The following is a 19,357-nucleotide window of genomic DNA, read 5'->3' as shown; positions in this document are numbered from 1 at the left end:
GCAAAGGGAGGTGGCAAAAATCGTGAAGAAGATCCTTATGGGAATGACTTGAGTTTGGGAAACAGGGACCGAGTGATGCTCAGGGCCCCCTCCCTGATTCATGATACTCTCTCTTTCCCAGGTGTGTGTTTCTTTTTGTTCTTGCCTCTCCCTCAGCCCCATTCTCTGATCCAGGAGCGAGTGTAAGCAGCGATTCTCTCTCTGCAGCCGACACAAGGAGGTGGGGACAGGGCCTGAACACCTTCCGGAATGACTGGCTTCTCCTCTCCACCAGGAGGGGCCTGATTTTCAGCCTGAGATGGATTCTTCTGCCCTAGTTCGTTATTCACGTCAGTTTCCAGCAACAGCAGAATGACAAGGCCAATTTTCATAACAAACTGAGTATTTTTTTTTAAGTTGTTAAATGCCTTGTTATGATAAGGATGCAGACCAGAGCATTTAGTCAAGACTTTCAAATCAAGCTTTTGATCATGTATTTATTTAGGTATATGTTACCTCACTGCAAAAAAAGGTATTGTGGCAACTTACAAAAATAGATAAAATACAGTAGAATAAAAATAAAGAGATCAGGGTAAAAGTAAAAGCAGAAAGCTAGAACGAAGCCAGAGTCCAGTAGGAGACTCAGTACAATTGTTAAAAATTATCTCAAATTTGACATTGAGCTTCCCGGCAGCCAAAGCAAAGAAGAAAACATGACTGGTTACAAGATTCCTAATAACAGTTAGTTTAAGGCTTTGGTATAAAAACAGATCTGGTTCAAATCTTGACTCTACTACTTGTTAGATGCGTGACCCTGAGCAGGTTGCTTAACCTCTCAGAACTTGAGGTTCATCGCCTGTAATCGGGAAAAATAATGCTGACCTTGGGGGTTCCTGGGTGGATTAGTGATAATGTATGCAAAGGTGCCTTCTAGCTCTAGGAGGGTGCTGCTTAGGCCCTCAGCTGCCGTTTGTCCTAAGCTGCAGGTCCCCAGCCACAAGAGGGAGTTGACATCTGTCCCTTCTGTCAGTCCCTACCCTGCCCAAGCACGCAGTGTGTGAGAGGGGGAGCCAAATTCCAAACCCGGACTCCTTAACTCCTACCCAGGGCTTCCTAACTCCTACCCAGGGCTCCCGGACAGCCATCCGGGGCTGTGTCCTCCCGTCACCAGAGTGGTTTCCAATGCCGTCACAGAGGAAAAGATGCTTTGGGACATGTGGGCTTTCAGGAGTCCTCAGATCATTCCCAGGAAATCCCCAGCCTCACCTTTAGGGCTGACCCCAAAGCAGATGCCACAGACAGAGCAGATTAAATGGAAGACCTGGAAATCTCTAGGGAGGAATTGAGGTGGCAGCTGAAGCCTCTCCATGTGTCACATTGTTCAGAAACACCACGGACAGCTGCCTGTGCCTTGTCAGCTGGGGTTGGTAGGACACGCGGCCCTCCCGGTCCAGGCCCACCCTGGTTGGAAGGACCTGTTGCCAACATGATAAAGCCCACAGTAGGTAAAAACGAGCTGATGGGGGTCAGGTCTCCTTTGGGGCTCCCAGGTTTGCAGCTGTGGGCTGGCTTCAGCTCCCCCAAAACAAAAACCCTTCCACTGACAGGACGAAATCCAATTATCTAAGAATTTTCTTTTTTCTGTTAATTTAAACACGACTTTGTTCCAAATGTGACTGGAGGCGGTCACCCCTCGGCCTTGCAGTCAAGGTCTTTCCAAGCTGACCCCACTTCCTTTGTGGGTCTCCTACATAGACGCAGTCTGTGGCCTGGCCACACTGGATAAAAAGCAACAGCCACCGTTTCTGGGGCCACAGGAGCAGCACACAGCTGGCAAAGAATACGTCCTGAGTGGCCCTGACACCCCGACGCTGCCACAGACAAAGCTGCTGTGACCTTGGGTAAGACCCTTTACCTCAGTGTCCTCATCTGTAAAATGGGCACAAAGTAGATACCTGCCACCGTTGGGAAGATGCACGGATACGCACGTGGCACGCTTAGCCCCTCTCGGTGCTCGACCCACAGCAACGGTAACGCTACCTGATTCTGAAACACGGCTTAACCTCCGCTTAACTTCCTACGTGACAGGTGACTTAACTTCTCTGGGTCCTACTTTGACTCTCTGTAAAATGAGGAAAATACCAGACCTACCGCATAACCCACATACAAGGGCCTGAAAACAGAAAGGGCTTAGCAAATGTTTGGGGACTGCAGGCAGCATCATTCCCCCCACCCCCGAAAACCAATTTTGTTCGTCCTTTTTCAAAATCAGCCCATACGAACTTTCCCTTTTCTCAGACTCGGGGAGAAAGAGGGGCCTGAATGCTCCTCACATGGTTGGACCGTGATGTCACGAAAGACAGTCTTGTAAGACCCACACCCAGGGCCTAGGGAAACGCGGGGCCTCGAGCCCCCTGAAGAGGCTGCGAGTGGAGCCCGCGGCCGTTGGCTGGGCGGGGGAGGCTGGATGTGTCCGCCGCGATGAGTCAGGCCTGCCTTGGGTGGGTGTCATCATTCCCCTCTGTTTCAGGGATGAGTTACAGCTTAAAGAAAACATCACCTGACAATGACTGAAAGAATGGATTCTGCACAAAACGCATTTCCTCACCATCTCGGGTGTGCAGCTTGGTGTTCAAATACACAGAAATCCCTGGAGTGGGCAAGGGGGCAGGACGAGGGGAGCGACGGCCAGGGTTGTAGGGGTCAGCAGTAAACACCCTTCAAAGGTGCTGGGATGGCTTGGGTGCTGGGTAGCTATTGCCTTCGTAGGCAGAGCTGCCTCTAAGCTGGGAGAATAAAGGATACAGAGGAAGCCCTTCTGGAAGGAGACCAGCTGTGTCCTCTTCCCAGTGTGGCCCCGAGCCACCCTCTCAACCTCTCTGGGCCTATTTCTCCTTTGGTGATATAGGGGGTTGGACTGGAGAACTTTCCAGCTCTAAAAATACCATTCAAAGCAGATAAGGGCAGGCTTGAAGGTCTTGTCCTCCATGCTGCCCGGGGCTGAGGCTCTGGGGAGCCATCAGCAGCAACAGGTGAGCTGGTCCACTTGTGCATCCTCAGCCCCAAGTCCTGGACTCGGGGCAGCCCTGGACCAATATCGCCAAAGCCAGGAAAAGCCCAGTCCACTCCTTCCCTCCCAGCTTCCACCCTCCGGCTCTTCTCTGCAACCAGAAGGTCCAGTGCTTCTCTTGGACCTGACTGCTCAGATCTCAGCCATCCCCAGCCCCCCAGGCTGCTGGGCCATCCCACCAAACAACCAGGCCATGACTGACAAGGAAGAGGGAACCTGTTTCCTCCTGGAGGCACCGTGGCCTTGGGCCTAGGGTCTTGCTCATAGCAGATCTGAAAGTATCCCTGAGTGTGTAGAGGCTGTGGGTTTAAAGGCCCAGAGAGAAAGGACAAGGTGGACCCCAGGCCCAAAGGCTCTGGAAGGGGGGGACTGGGGAGAGGTCCCACAGCCTGGGTATGTGGCCAAAGCCAGCACTCCTGGGTGGAGAGGGAGCCTCAGGGCCTGGCCCAGCTCCCCACCCTGGCAGAGCTGCTGCTGGCAGGCAGCTGCCCACAGCCCTCTCAGCTGCTGCTGCAGAAACAGATGACAGCACTGATGAAGAACAAGAAAAAATACAAATGAGCACAGAGGGAGGGGGCCTTGGAACAGGGGCCAGTATTTTTTCTCAGGGTGTGGTTTCTGCTCAGTGGCTGGGTGACCGTGGAGGTTTGGAATGTGGTCTGACAGCAGGTGGGGTGGGGCGGGGGGGTGCTGGCCAAAGGCAAGGAGCAGGGACATTAATCAAGGGGCCCAAAGTCCAGGGCCACCGACAGCTCAGCCAGAACAGGGGCCTGGAGTGGTGTGCAGAGCTGGGCGTGCACTGGTCCTGAAGGCTTCGAGTTTTGAGTAGCCCCGGGAAGGGAGACAGAGTTGAAAGAACAAGAGAATCAAGGGGAGAGGGGAGAGCATGGACCAGTCTTCTCATGTGTAAAATGGGGCTGTGGGACAGCGTGGCCTGCCTGATCCAAACAGACTATTTGGGCAAGGGATATCGTCTCTCTGAGCCTCAGTCTCCTCGTCTGTTAAATGGGCTTAACTATCTCTACCTCCAAGGGTGGTGTCGGGAGGATTAAGTGGTTAGTGCACGTGAAGCTCTTGGCACAGTGCTCTGCAAGTGGAAGCGATTATTCCCCCGGGTGCTAAGAAAGCTCGATCCTGGCGGGCACACGCCTAGCACCCAGCCCCGGGCCTGGCCCCCAATAAATATCTGCTGACGGAGTCCCTTCCAGGAGCTGTGAGGAGCCCCCATGCCCGCTGCCACTCCTCTCCTGTGAGCGCAGGTCCCGCTCAGACCACGAAGTGGAGGGTGTAGGTGAGCTGGTGGCCATTGTCCCAGGCGTACAGCACGCGCTCCTTGGGGTTGTAGTCGATCTGGGTGGTGTAGGCGTGCTCGTTGAGGAAGGGCAGCTGCGGGCGGGCGTCGGTGCCCGTGTGGGTGTCGAAGGCGTAGGCCACCTGGCCTTCCCGCTGGTTGTAGGTGTCCACGGCGTACAGGATGCCGCACACCAGGAAGCAGTTCCCATAGGAGTTCCGGCGCAGCCGCGTCTTCCACGTGGTCTCGCGGTGCACGGACAGGTCGCCGGGGTCCAGGCGGCTCAGCACGATCACCTCGGGCTGGGCCTCGTCGCGGTCGTCCACGGCAGGGTAGATGACCCACAGGCCGCTCTCGTCCACGGCGAAGTCGATGTCCGAGTGGCCGCGCCACTTCCAGGGCGTGGTATCCTCGTACACCACGTCGGGCAGCAGCGCCCAGGACGCCACGAAGCGCTGGCGCAGGTCGTACTTGATGATGTTCTTGGTGAAGGCGCGGTTGTAGTAGAAGGCACCTTGGTACACCACGTGGCCCGTGCCGATCCAGTTGTAGGGCAGCTTGTACATGTTACTCCAGCGGCCTGCGGGCGGAGGACGGAGGGTCACACCGGAGCCTCTTGTCAAACCCCAGCCCGCCCCGGGGACCAGTGAGGCGGTCCCGGGCTCTCCAGTGGCCCAGCAAGCAATGGATACTAAGTGTCCCATGGGCCTGGAGCTGCGCCCATCATCTTGTCACATCAGGAAGGAGGTACCTTATCATCCCATTTGCTGAGGGAGAAACAGGCTCAGGGGGTTGAAGGTCACCCAGTTATGAAAATGGCACAGTCAAGATTTAGCCACAGGCTGATGCCAGCTCCTGTTCTTTGTCTCAGGGCCTTTGCCTATGCTGTTCCTTCTATCTTGACTGCCATTCCCCATCCTATCTGCCTGGGGAATGCCTCCTTATCTTTCAGAACCCTTGGCCAATGTTCCCTCCTCCAGGAAGCCTTCCCTGACCTCCCCCGGCTTGAGTGAGGGGCCATTCCTCTGGTCTCCTTTGGTAACTCTTTGTCTTGGTGCTTTTCATTGGGTTCCTCTGCACCAGCCCGTGAGCCACTCCAGACAGGGACCAGGTCAATGTTGACCTGGCAGTGGAAAGACTCTAGCTGTTCCAGGCCATCCCCTGGGACGCCACAGCTCTCAGGGTGAGTCCACACTCTTTCATCTGCCTCAGCCTACTCTCTCATTACACTCCCCTCCCCTCCCTTCTAGGCCACTATGCTACCTCTCATTGCCCGACCTTCGCACATGCTGGGCCTTCTGTCTGGAACACTTTGCCCTTTCCCTTCCGCACGGCTTACTCCTGCTCTTCCTCCGGGGCACAGCTCAGCCTCACCTCCCCTGGGAAGTCTTCCCTGACCTCCAGGCTCAGTTCCCACAGGCCCTGGAGCTCTCCCTCTCATGCTATACCGAGATAGTTTCTCTAAGCCTTTGCCTCCCACATGAGACTGAGTTTCTGGAGGGCACCTTAGGTCTAAACAACTCCTTCCCCCATCATGCCCCAGGTCTGATAACCAAAATTCTGCCCTTCCCTGTGCTAAGCCCCGTCCTGGCCCTTGCCCAGACCTGCAGCTCCTCGAAGGAGCAGCCTGGGGCCCTGCTCACTTGTAAAACAGGGTGATAACCCCCACCTTGGAGAGTTGTGAGATACCATGAGCTGACGCACACGGGCGATTAGTACAGAGTAAGACTCAACGAGTGGAAATAAGGCTTGACAGGGAGAGACACTCATGAGGGCAGGACCTTGGCCATCTTGTTTGCTGCTGTATTCCAGCTCCTGGCAAGATCCTGGCCCGCACATGGGGGTGCCCTCAGCATCCCCTCCTTGGGGTGGCTAACCATTCGGAGCCAAGCCTGACTGGGGAAGTCTGGACCACAGGAAACCACAAGGCAAAGGAGAGCCATGTCTCCCCGGAGGACCCTCCCCAGGCTGCCCCCACCCTGCCCCCTTCCCATCTCCAGGGTCCCCAACCTTGCTTGAAGTTTTCCAGGTTGCGGAATTCTACCAGGCTGTTTCCGTAGTAGTAGTTGGTGACATAGATCCTGTCATCCCTTGCAGCGGGGTCCTTCATCCAGGCTCCCTCGTGGCGTCCGTAGCTGTGGTGCCTCACAGGGGGGTCCACGGCCCGGAGGGTGCCCTCGCAGCTCGCCTCTCTGCCTGTGGGGAGGGAGGGGTGCAGCATTTGGTATGCAGACTCACAGGCCCCAAGCCAGAGCAATAACCCTGGGAACATTCTCTGGGTCTGACTTAACTCCTTCCTGATGTTGTTTGCAGCCTTGTTTTTTTCTTTCCTCCTAATCAAAGCAATGTCTGACCATCATAGAAAACACACAACATTCATAAAAGGAGCATGGAAAAAACAAAAATCATTCAAAATTCCATTTTCCAAAGAATTTTGAAACATGCTGTATTTCCTTCCTTTTCTTCTTTGCATGTACAGTCATGCAGACATACTTTTTTAAAAACACGATTCTTCTTCTTCTGAATATGGATCCTGTTTTCTCCCTCCACTGAGCAATTTCTCACATGATTAAGTGGCCTTTTAATGATGTGATTTCAAGGTTCTGCCACGCCACCAGACAGCTGTGCCCTGGAATGTATTTGACCAGTTCCCTTTGGTTTTAGACCTTTAGGTTATTTCCAGGGTTCTGACATTAGAAATAGGCTGTGAAGAAACCAGTTAAGCTGCAGCTGTTCTCCACTCACTGATGGATCCTTTAGGAAAGATTCCTAGAAGTGGAATGCATGCGGATCAAAGCAGGGAATGGTTGCAAAGCTTGCTATCACAGGTAGCCAAGATCCTTCCAGAAGGTTGGGCTCGATGACTTAATGAGGAAGATAGCTACCGAAAGACGCAAGCCAAAACTACAAACACAGACATAAAAACAGGGCCAGAGGTCGGACAGAGGAAAGAAAGAAGTGAAAATAGCTACTAGATTTGACGGTGGGATTCTAGGTGATGCTTTAAGAAGAATTTGTTGAAAATACTACCTGTTTCACTGTAAATGTCATCAAACTTTTTCTGTAAAGGATCAGATAGTAAATATTTTAGGTTTTCCAGATCACATACTTCTGTCCCGTGTGTGAGTGTATATATATATTTACAACCCTTTAAAAATGTAAAAACCATTCTTAGCTCCAGGGCTGTACAAAAACAGGTTGGGTCTGACCCGCGGCCTGCAGTTTGCTGACTCCAGTGTGGCTTACTCACCTTGGCTGGGGACTTCTGGGCGTGAAGGTGGCTCGGTGGACATGGGGCTGGTGGTGGTGGTGGGAGTCGGGGTTGGGGTGGGGTCTGAAGCAGGGGTGCCAGGGGCCAAGTCCACTCCCTCTGAGGTCCTGGGCCTGGCCTCGTCGTGCTCCGCCGAGTTGGGCTCAGATGGCCTGCCCTCCACCCTGGGCGGCAGCTGCTCCAGCCAGGAAGTGCCCTTGAGGGCATTGTCTGCGGAGAGAAGACCCGGGGCTCACATCCTAGTGGTACCTTCTGCTGCCCGGGGCCTCCCCAGGCCCTCCCAGGCTCCTGACTCTGGGGCCATGGGGGAAAGGAAGGGGGCCCTGGGGAGTGAAAGGCCTCGAAAAGTGGGAGGGAGGGAGGGCTTCATGGTCAGAAGACGGGCTCCAAGCTCCCCAGCTGAGTGGCCTCAGTTTCCCCTCTGTGAACTGAGAGTCCTAAGGCCCACCGCATCAGCCGGTTGTGTTGATCAGAGGAAAATGTATACAAAACATTTGCCCAGATCCCGACAAACACGAGGTGCCAAAAATGAGGCCCCTTTTCCTCCTAAGTGTCAAATACTTTGTACCAATTCTTCCACTTCCTGGATTCTATTCCAGGAGGTACAACCCCTTGCTCCCATTTTACAGACTTTCTCTTGGTCCTCCCCGCTGCAGCTCACGCTCTAGTTTTTCTCACCCAGGATCTGCCACCTCAGGCCAGGAGGGGCAGGTGCAGCCAGCTGCCCATCACCTCTGGACCCAGGTCTGTCTGTCTCTCTGTCCCCTCTCATCTAACCTCTCTCAGCCTTCTTGCTCCCCCGCCTCGTCCCTGCTGGTGGGGGCTTTGCTGATGGGACAACTTTTTCAGCTCCCGTGGGACGTGGTTTGGTGGCCATCTCTGGGTTATCCCACATCTCTGGGCTGGGGTGGATGGGGTCTGGGTGGGGTCTGGGTAGGGGAAGCAGGAAGACCAAATGCCACACAGCCAGGGGACAAAGACTCCTCAGCTCCAGGGACAGAGCCATGCAGGGACCCGAGGCAGGCTCTGCAGCCCTCCCACCTGGTTTCCAGTCCCGCTCTGCCACAACTGGCTCCGAAATCTGGAGCCAGTCCCTTCAGCTCCCTGAGCTCATTTCCTCGGCTCGATCAACTGCGATAGCATGTGTGAAAGTACTCAGAAAACGGTGATGCCAGGGACAAAGGCACAGTGCTGTTGTGACTGTGATGGTGTGGCCCCTGGGGATGCGCTGAGGCCCCTGGACTGAAGACAGTCATCTGGCTTCTTCCTTTCTCTCCCTGATGGGCTTCCTCCTTGCACGGGGGTTTAGCCAGGCCCTGCTGTGGGGTAGCCCCTGGAGCCTGGGTCCTTGTGGGATGGGGGCAGACCCTCTGGTTAACAGGGCCTCAAAAAACCCTGGCCTTGGCAGCCTGCCAGGGCAGGGGCTTGTTCCCACGGGCCTCGCTGGAGAGTCAGATGCCTGCAGCTGTTCTTGGGCAGTGCCCTGGCCAGGGGTCAGAGGCATTGTGCTGTAGCCAGGCTAAGCTGGCAGGGATCAGGGCCAGCAGCTGGCACCAGGAGCTGGGGGAAGAGGCCCCTGAGCCCTGAGAGACCAAGAAACTAAGGGCTCTTGAAGCAGACTGGTCCCTCACAGTTCCACCTCCCAGCCCCCTTGGACATGGGCTGGGCAGAGGCCTCACTGGAGGGGGGGGTCAGCAGGACGTAGGAATGGGGAACAGGCTTGGGAGCTCTCCGGGACATCGGAGGAGAGCAAGCATCTATGGAGGGTCTCAGAGGAGGAATCAGGAGCCACCCAGTGGGGAGGGCTCAGAAATGTGGGTACTCTCGGAACGTCTGTCTCTTTCTTCTCAGTTAATTACTTTGTGGCCCTTCACTCTGATCTGGCAGGGAGCTGCAGCAGAAATACAGGAGTCTGTGGGCTCTTCTGTGGGGAGATAAGAAGTGGGGGGTGCTGGAGAGGCCATCCATTCCAATGCCAGTCTGGAAACCAGAGGTGCCTCAAAGGTTCCATGTCACTTCCCAGAACGCTGGCCTGGCTTCGGCCCCTGCATTCTCCCCCACCCCGACTCCGCCCCCGGGGCAGCTGCCTGGTCCTGGGTATGTTTTTTCCCCACTCTGCTGTGAGCTCCATGTTAGGCAGAATCTCTGGGAAATATAGCAAGTGCACAGTGGACCTTTAGCAAATCTTCGAATGAAGAAGGAGAAGTGCAGTGAGGATGCAGACAGTTGTAAACACTGGAAAGGAACTGAGTGGCCTTCTGTGCTGGTTATGTCATTGCATCCCCTGCAACCCCATGAGGGGGTATTAGCCCATTGTGTGGATTTGCAAAAGGCTGCAACAGGTGACCAGTGGAGCTGAAGTCTGGGGCAGTCTGACCGTAGAGAAGATCTCAGATCCCTGCAGGGGACCCTCAGGGTGCGGCCACCCATCAACAAGCCCCCCCACCCTAAGGAGCCAATCCCCCTCCAACTCACCAGCCACGGCCTCGGTTGCCTCCTTCCTGCCTGCCTTGTAGTAGGTGATGCCTCGGACCACAGCCTGCTGCTGGGCCAGGGCCCGGGGCTTGCCTGTGGGCTGGGGGAATCTGCTCTTGCTGCCTTCCTTCCTCAGCTTCTCCACCTTCAGCAGCTTCTCCTTAGGAGCTTTTGGGAGGCCCCTGTCTACAAAGCTCTTCTGCATGCTGCCATATTTGTTGGTGTCTTTGCCTTTCCCTCCAGCTGTGTCCTGGGAGAGAAGGGAGTTCTCAGACTTGGCGGATGGTAAAAGGGGATGTTGCAGGGGGTCATGGAAGCTCAGCATGTGGGGGCTGGAGGTGGTCATGTTGCTCCAGACCCGACAGCCCAGATGCTCGTGAAGTCACAGCTTTCCTCCCATAGTGGCTACCTCCATGAGTGGGGTGTGCCTCGGTTTCCCTACTCAGCTCTCTAGCTCCTCTGCAGGCTTGAAGCCCAGCCTGATAGGTTAGATTCCTGTCCTGTTTCCCAACTCCTGCACACTCCCCGCTGGGGGCAGACTATAATGGTCAGCTCCCTGGGGAGGGAGCCGATTACCAGGTCAGCTTCCCATGCCTGTCTCTCTCAATCATTGGTCTTGTGTATGGGCAGGGGAGAGGTTCTCAGGCCCCTAGGCAGGGTGGCCAACTTATCCCAGGGTGGGGGAACTTTCCCAGTTTCAGCACTGAAAGTCCTATATCCTGGGAAACCCTTCAGTCCGGGGCAAACCGGGATGGCTGATCATCCAACCCGTGGGGCATGCAGTTTTTAACATTTTGTGAATTTTGTTATTTTTACTTCCTTTTAAATGCTTCTGATGCTGGCTTGGCACAAGAACACAGGGCGTATGACATCACCCATTGTTAGGCAGAATCTCGAGGAGATACAGCAAGTACAGTATCTAGACCTTCTGTGCCGTTGCCAAAACAGGATTCATTCACGCCTGTGCAACTGGCACGGAACGAGCAGGAAGCCAGCTCCGGGCCCAGGCACCAGGCTTCCTCCATGCTTTATCAGCATCTAGGTGGTTCCAGTTGCAGACACAAATGGCCCCATCATTACAATGTCAGCACAGGAGGCCCAGAGGTGGAGAGGAAGAACATGGGTTTGGCAGTCACGCAGGCCCGGGTTCCAGTCCCAGCGCAGCCACCCTCCCTCCATGTGACCTCCCGTCACGTTTCCTCGTCTGCCACACGGACAATGATCATCCCTCTCCGGTGGTTATGGGATTAAGTGATATAATGTCTGTGAGGAAGTCAGGTTGAGAGCAGAGGTTCCACAACGTCAGCTCCCTTTTCCCTGCTCACGGAAAACAAGGCTGCTGTGGAGAGTGGCGCAGGCTGTGTGCTGCACGTGGGGCACTTGTCGAAGGGGTACAAACAGGGTGAAATCTAATCTGTACTCCATTTCCCAAGCCACACACCCTGGTGTGTGCCTATCATAGGAAGGAGCTGTGTACAATCTGTTCACCCAAAGGGGGCTCTTCTTTCTGATTTATCTGTCCAGAGGGAGAATTTCTGCAAGCTGTCTGTCTAGAGGAGGGCCCTTATCAAATGTGGACAAAGGTGTGTTATATGCGTGGGTGGCTCTGCCTGGTGACAAAACCCAGTGCCCCAGCTCCTTCTGCGCTCTGAGTTTGACTGTGGAACACTGGGGATCGCTGTAGGAGTTCTCCACCCCAGGCTGGGTTGGATGAAGTGGTATTAGTCTGCAGGGGTCCCCAAGGCATTGCCCACCTGCCCCATAGGGGCCCAGCACCAGCAAGAGAAGACAGAGTGGTTTTACTGCCCCCGACTTGGGTCTCCCAGGGCCAAGCAGGGAGGGTCATCTCTGCAACCTCGTCCCCACTAGTTTAGAAATGGGAATGAGAATACTGTCAAATGCCTGGCTCAGGGAACAGACCGCTCGGCGGCCCCAGCTCACAGCACAGCAGGCACCCCTGGCCCTGCCCTGCCACGGACTCTCCCACTGTGCCAGCCCTCAGCCTTGTCCTATGGCCCCAAATTCCCACTCAGCTGGCCCTCAGGGCTGAGGTCCCAGCACACTGTGCTCCCAAGCCCGCCCATCTTCTGGCCCCATCATCAGAGCCATGGCCTCACCTGAGCCTTGCTACCAGGGCCAGTGGCTGGGCCAGCGGCGGGGGCTGTGGCTGCATCCTTCTGCAGCAGCTGGAGGCCCAGGCTCGAGAGCTCCTTCTTGATGCTCATCATGATGGCTGAGTGGTTCTCGTAGTGCTTCAGCTGCTCACTGAAGTGGCGCATGCTCTCCCTCACCACCTCGTTCTCCCGGCTCAGGTTGGCCTTGATGCTCTGTGGGGGCAGGACCCGAAGTCTTTCCGGCCTCCTCTGACCACCCCCCACCCCTGGCCGGAGGAGGACACCCCAGCTTCTGCCATCAAGCTTTGCTGCCCGGTCTCCTGAGCAGGGCCCAGGGGTATGCATGGGGGCGGCACCAGCGAGCACCGGTGGAATAAAGCATGCTGCTAAGAGACTCTATTAAATGTTTATTTAAAAAGTGAATGAATGAAAAAATATATATGTTCAAAGTACTAAATTAAAAAGATACAAATGGGTATAAAAACGTCTCCCTCCCACCTTTGCTCCTCGGTGCCGACAACTGTTAGGGTTTCTTTTTCTTTTTTTTTTTTAACACTTTGCTTTTTCACATGAGCCTATTTTGCAAACTCTTCCATCTCTGTATATACAATGCCTCCCATTCCTTTTAGTGACCACACAGTATGCCACCGGATGCACAGGCCATAAGGTACTCAGCCAGTCCCTTATGGATCCATCATTTAAGCTGCTATCTTTTGCTACTTTAAAATTACCTTTTAATTTCACAAGTAATACACAAATACCTTCTTCTTCTGGAATACTCAAACAACAAAGCTCTCTGGCGTTTTGCCATGGCTGAGTCTTGATCCCTCCCAGGCTCCAAGTCTCTGACTTCTCTCCCTGTGGTGCTGGCTCCTCCGGCAGCACCGAGCCGTTACTCCCAGTCCTGTTCTCCTGCTTCGCCTGTCTCCCCCTTGCTGGGGGCCCTGCCTGGCTTTAGCAGCTCCCAGCTACCCCCTGATCTACCTGGATTCTGGAATCTGCTGGAAACAGATGGATAGCTCAGAACCACCATGCTCCTCTCTGGGGATCCCTGCCCTAGGGATCCCCATGCTGGGCTGTTGGCCAGGCTGGCCTTGGCCGCTGGGCAGGACTCAGGAAACCAGCTATCAGCCCCAGGTCCCCAGAGCCCCAGCAGGTGTGGGGTGTGTGTGGAATTCCTCTGCCCGAGTCCACTTCTCAGCTGAAGTAGGAGAGACCAGGGTCACAAGCAGGAAGAGCCTCATCCCCGGGAAGCCCTGGAGTATCGGAATTCTGAGTTCAGAAATTCATGGGCAGAAATTTTTACAGAGGAGAAGATAACCTAAAAGTGATTTATGTCTAGTCAGCCCTGGGTGTAAACAGATTCAGGGACCAAGAGGCAGCAAGGCAGGAGTTGGACAGAGCTGGGTTCAAATCCTCACTCTCTACTTCCTGGCTGGGTAACCTTGAGTTAGTGACTTCACCTCTCTAAGCCTCAGTTTCCCTGCCTGTAAAATGAGGATCTTTATCATAATCACAACTAAATGTCATGGTTACTGTGGGGACCAGAAAGACTAACAAATGAGAAAGCGCATTCTAAACTAGATCACAGGGAAGACAGAAGTCAAACTGTGGAAGGCAAGTTTTCCAACCTCTGACATCTGCCAGATGGTTGTGTGTCATGGGGGCTGCCCCATGCACTGTGGGATGTTTAGCAGCATCCCTGGCCGCCACCCACAAGAAGCCAATAGCATCCACCACCTACTCCCCCAAGCTGTGACAACCAAAAATGTCTCCAGATATTGCCAACTGCCCCTGGTTGAGTCCCACTCGTGTAAGGGAGGAGAGCAAGGGGAGTGGGACCCCGACTTGCTGCCTGACCCCCTGCGATGTTTCTCCCTCAGGCCGAGGGAGACAGCTCCCCTGAGTGAGGCTGCTCTCTTCACCTTCTCCCAGGGTTAGCAAAAAGCTTTTCTTTTTCATAGAGTTATCACTTAGTGAACAGAAGCAAAGCACAGATAATGCAAACCAGAAGATAATTAAAAAATCATTTCTTTGTCGCTGCGGAAATCGTTTCTGATTTGTTCCAGGCCCCACAGACATACCCTCCAGATTGTCTGGCTCATAGTTACGTGAAGCAAGTTAACATTTCCTGAGATGACAAGACGAAAGGTCAAAGGAGGACAACTGCAGAGCTGGCGACAGGAGAGCAGGCGCAGAGGAAATATCAGGGCACAGGAGAAACTCAGCAACCGTTATGTTTTTCCCACGCTGGCATGGGCCTGGCACACAGCAGATACTCACCAAATGCTTTTTGAATAATTAAAGCCACTGTGAGCCCAACTTTGGGGATAGCAAGGGGTTAATCTCCCCCCCGGGGCACAGGATGCCCAGGTGCCCCCTCTCTCTAAAAAGGAAGCTGGGAAAGGAAGCCCCCACGCCCGCTCCTGGCAGCTGCATGTCTACAGGCTCCCAGCAGCCCTGCAGGGACCGGATGCAGGAAACAGGCGGAGGCCAGGCTGTGCCAACAGAGATGCAAACCTCAAACCTGCAGCCTGGACCCCCACGGTCACCCAACGCTGTCCCTGTCCTCAGGTGGCAGTCCCAGCCACCCACCTAGCCCTCCAGCACATTTGTCTTGACCAGGAGAAGATGCTCGGCACCTCTGCCTCCCCTGCAGAGGGGCACTGGGACAGTCATGCTGCCTCAAGCCTGGCCCCAGTGGGCTTGGCCAGTCCTGCACCACTCCAGGGGGCACCACTCATGTGGTATTTTATGAAAATAGTGGCCCCAGAGTTGTGCAATGTGTGGGTCCTGGTCTTGGTCAACTGAGGGTTCCAGCCCCCTCCAGACTCTTTTCATACAACCAGCAGGTGCCTCAGTTTCTCCACCCAGCCTTCCTGCTTCGTGCAGGCCCTTAAGCCCGAGTCAGACCTCTTCCCCAAAGTCTGAACCCTGTGGCCTGAATCTCCCTCTCCCAGCTCCTGCTGGAGTCCAGTTTTCAACAGCCACCAGGGGCAGGACAGAATTGCCCAGGCCTCTTCGGACACTGCCCTTGGCCTCCAGCACTACACTCGCCCCGCCTCTGGCTCAAGCCCTGCCCTTACCTCTTCCAGCGTGTTCATCTGGGAGGCCACCTTGTGGACGTAGGCGTGCACTTTCATCAGGTCCATGCTATACAAGGTGCCCTCCAGGAGATCCACCATGGACTGCAGCTGCCCAGGGAAGGGGGATGGTTAGTGAAAGGGCAGAGCACAGGGCTGGACACAGAGGGTGCAAAAGGAACCCTACCACGGCAGAACCCCAGGACGCCAGGGCCTCAGAATGGCCTGCTTGGGCCCTCAGTGCCCGCCAGACCCAGCCTGCTCATAATCACAAGCAACAGATTCTGTCTTTTGAGCATTTACCATGGGGCAGGCACTGTGCCAGGGCCTTTCACAAGCCATTTCACTTAATCCTCACAACGACCCACGAGGTGTGTAGTGGACACCAGAGGAGCTCCATTCCCACCCCCGGTGATCCCTCCTCCTGTTTCTCGTGCCCATCCTGGCTTCCACATGCCTCCCTTTAACAGCCTGCACCTGTCACTCTCTTCAAACAGCTGCTTTGCCCCCCAAAGTCCCTGGTGTACGTCCTCCTGGCGCAGCTCTTCAACAATGCCTGACTGGGGTGGGCATCTATCAGCCCAGCTCTCTAGCCCCAGTGGGGACAACTGAGCTGTCATTCACATGCCAATGTCCCCTGGGGCTGAGGCTGGCACTGGGCCTGAGACCACACCACTGCTGGGCTGCCCTCCCTTCCTGCCTCTCCCACTTCAGTACCAGTTTCCCCTGGGAGCCCTTTCATAATAAATCACCTGCATGTGAGTCACCCGCCTCAGGGTCTGCTTCTAGGGCCCCAGCCAAAGACAAGGTCTGGACAACTGTTATCTTCCTCTTCCAGGCTGGGAAGCTGCAGCTTAGACAGGTGAAGTGACTCGCCCAAGGCCACCCAGCTGTTAAATGGTGGAGCTGGGAGCAGAACCCAGACTGGTATAAACCAAACCTCTTTCCTATCATGCTTTACTGCTCCTTCTTGTGTCCAGATGGGGAAACTGAGGCCGGGAGAGGGGGCGGGGCTTGCACAAAGGTCAGTGGCAGATGCTGAGTCTCCCTTGCCCAGCCCTGGCTCTTCCCTGCAGCTGCCCCTCCCCTTCTCCTGTCTGTCACATCTCATCAGGATGTGACAATGCCCTCCAGATGGCCAAGATGCCAACGAGAGCATCACGGGAAGCTTGGCCCAAGGGGTCGGTTGGGAAATCAGCATCCCCTGGCTTCTCGGGAAGGGCAGGTCCAGCCCACCCTCCCGGTGGCTCAGCTTCGAGCCCTGAGGCATTTCTCAGGGCCTGAGCAGGCCAGTGCTCCCATTTGGCCCTGGCCAGCTGTTTCCAAAACAGTTTGACTCCCACTCTCGCAGGAGTGTTCAAGCTGTTCATAAGCCAGAGAGCTTTTCTCTGAGCAGACTCTGATCTCTAAAACAGAAAAAGGGAGTGCAGGGCTCTGATGGGAGCAGGGGTAGGGCCTCGAGTCTTGTCTGCTCCCCGACAACCGTGCTCAGGCCCCGAGGGGCTGCACAGTACCCCTAGGGCTCTAGGGAGCACCTTTTGAGAACCATGCACATGGAGTATTAGGTGCCTCAGCTTCCTTCTCTGTGAAATGGGGCAAGACGGTGGTGGTAGGAGCAGTCGTGTCTGGACAGGGCTCAGCCCAGAGTGAGCACAGCAAGGGCTTCATGAAGATCAGCAATAACGACTACTATTCCAGGGGACTAAACGGGAACCTCCCAGCTTCATTCACTCTGCTGCCTTTATGGCCACCAAAACTGGCTTCCTGAAGCAAAGCTTTGATTGGGTCTCTCCCCTGCTTGATAACTCGACATGGCTCCCAGCTTCCCCTGTGTGGCTTCTCATCTCCCGAGTCTGGCATTCGAGCCCTCCATGATCTGCTCCTGCCACCCCCTGCAGCCTCAGCAAACATGTGCTCTGGGCCAGGCACTAAGGACAGTGGTGAGCAAGACAGACGCAAGCCTGCACCGTCTTTCGCAGGCTGTCAGGGAACACAGAGTCACACCCAGGCGGTAGAACCAGACCAGAGAACAGGCAGTAACACACAGAAGCCCAGAGCATTACTGATGGGGCCCTGACCTTGTCTGGGAGTGCATGTGGATTGGGAAAGTCTGCCAGGAGGAAGTTTTGTTTGAGCTGAGCTCTAAAGGAGGAGCACGAATTAGGCAAAGAGGGCAGGAGAGGGAACTTCCAGGCAAAGCGAACAGCTTGTGCAAAGAGCTGGTGAGAAGAAACGTGGTGTTCGAGCCACGTTACTCAAAGTGTGGTCTGCAGACCAGCGCCGGTCCAGAGTGCTCGTCACTAGTCTGTGATAAAATAATCACAAAAAGCGAGAGTAGGCTTTTATGAACTCTTAGAGCCATTTGACAGAGCAATTTTATATCTGTGGGCTCTAATAATACAACATAGGACTTGTATGTTGCGTGTCCGTTTTTGTTTCATTGTTCTAATCACTCATTTTTATAGTATTTTATAAAAGTATTGGTTCTTAAGATTTTTAAAAAACTGGTCTTTCACCACAGTTTGAGAAGCACCATGTTAGAGGACTTGACAAGCAGCTAGTGGGGCTGGAGCAGAGAGGGCAGGGAGGCACCCTGTGCCATACCCACTCCACTTGTTCTCACCCAGAATGCCCTCATTTCTGCTCTGCCTGAGGGACTCCTACACATCCCTCAAATCCCAGCTCTAATGTTATCTCCTCCTCTGGGTTCCCACAGTCCCTGGCACATCCCTTGGCCCAGCACTGATCATGCTGCCATTTTGGGGGTCAGGAGCTGTGTCCCCACAAGACTAGGGATTCCTCAAGGGTGTGGCCATGTCTGGTTCATGTGCAGAAGGAAAAGGAGCAAAGAGGTGGGAGGCACACCCCGGTAGCCAACCTACCTAAGAAAGGGGACCTGGACTCCCCTCCTTCCTACGCAGAGACAAGCAGCTAAGGCCAGATCACAGCTGGAGTTCTGAGCTTGAAGGGAAGGGCTGGGATAGAGACAAGAGGTGGGAATAGGGTGGGTGTGCCCTGTGCTCCTCCCCCATTGGCTTCCCCTAACCTCCTCTCCTGGGGGGCTGACCTCAGAGAGCCTCCTGCTGAGGGAGGGGAGCCGAGCTGCATGGGAGAGGTCTCAGCTCTGTCTCATACTACCTCTGCTGCCCCCTCCTCTTGGGACTTTCTGGGTACCCCCTCAGTACCTGCTGCTGCTCCTAGGGTGTCACTAAGACTGAGCATCTTCTCTTCCTCCTCCAACCCCACCAGCTGGGTCAATCCCACCACCACTCCACTCCAGTCCTATAAGCCGAATGAAAACCCTCATGGCTGCTGTGCACCAAAAAGGCCTATGGGACAATGGGCTCCTGGCTGAGAGAACTGCCCGGTAAGCCCTTCAATGGGAAAAGGGACACAGGAGAGAATTCCTGGGTTCACATCTTAGTGGTGCCAAAGTCTTGCTGTGTGATCTTAGGCAAGTCACAATCCTCCTCTGGGCCTCAGATTCCCCCACAAGTAAAGCTAGGACCATAAGTTCCCTCTCCAAAGGGTTGTGGCAAGGATTAAATTAGCCAGCATTTATGAAAAGGTTTTGTGTATCCTCGTCAATTTTGCTTACAATCGAATTGTTGAGAAGTGGACTGCAGCAGAAGTTGGTTTGTCCCTGTAACTGAGGACTGGCCTACGGCCTCAGTACCTGGAGTCTGCAGGGCCCGAGTGAGGTCCCAGGGAGACAGTGTGGTCCAGGGACTGCCAAGTTGTCAAGAGGCCACTTGGTCTAAAATTCAACCCACCTCAACTTTGAGAGTTTTGGTATCCAGTCACTTGTTACAAAAATTTTACTCAAGTTAAAGAAAAATTTTTAGCTAAACGTTGGGAGAGAATTCTTCATGAGTCTTAGGCTTTTCTGCATGTCTTGCATTTAGAGGCACTGACTGTCCAGGCCATCTTGTATGGTGAACAGCCTCGGACAATAGAGATGGCATTTCCCTCTGGAGCAGGGAAGGCATGCTCGGTGCCCATCACAAAGAGCGGGCACACTTGGTGCCCATCATAAAGAGCGGGCATGCTCAGTGCCCATTATTATAAAGAGTG

The 19,357-nt window shown here is 54.6% G+C and overlaps 1 protein-coding gene across 1 annotated transcript in view; it reads right to left on the bottom strand.

Annotated features, from left to right (window-relative positions):
* Positions 1–456: 456 nt before the first annotated feature.
* The window catches only part of OLFML2A (olfactomedin like 2A), a 29,117-nt gene continuing 10,216 nt past the window's right edge, over positions 457–19,357 (bottom strand). The window contains exons 3-8 of the mRNA XM_046671526.1: positions 15,287–15,394; positions 12,204–12,413; positions 10,087–10,336; positions 7,591–7,821; positions 6,351–6,536; positions 457–4,920 (exon numbers count right to left, since the gene is read on the bottom strand). Coding sequence (XP_046527482.1) covers positions 4,316–4,920; positions 6,351–6,536; positions 7,591–7,821; positions 10,087–10,336; positions 12,204–12,413; positions 15,287–15,394 — 1,590 coding nt within the window. The 3' untranslated portion in view covers positions 457–4,315. The remainder of the gene's footprint in view (positions 4,921–6,350; positions 6,537–7,590; positions 7,822–10,086; positions 10,337–12,203; positions 12,414–15,286; positions 15,395–19,357) is intronic.

Source organism: Equus quagga, chromosome 1 (assembly GCF_021613505.1).
Source record: "Equus quagga isolate Etosha38 chromosome 1, UCLA_HA_Equagga_1.0, whole genome shotgun sequence".
NCBI lineage: Eukaryota > Metazoa > Chordata > Mammalia > Perissodactyla > Equidae > Equus > Equus quagga.
The sequence above is the reverse complement of the archived record's forward strand: the minus strand, read 5'-3'. Positions and strand labels throughout refer to the sequence as shown.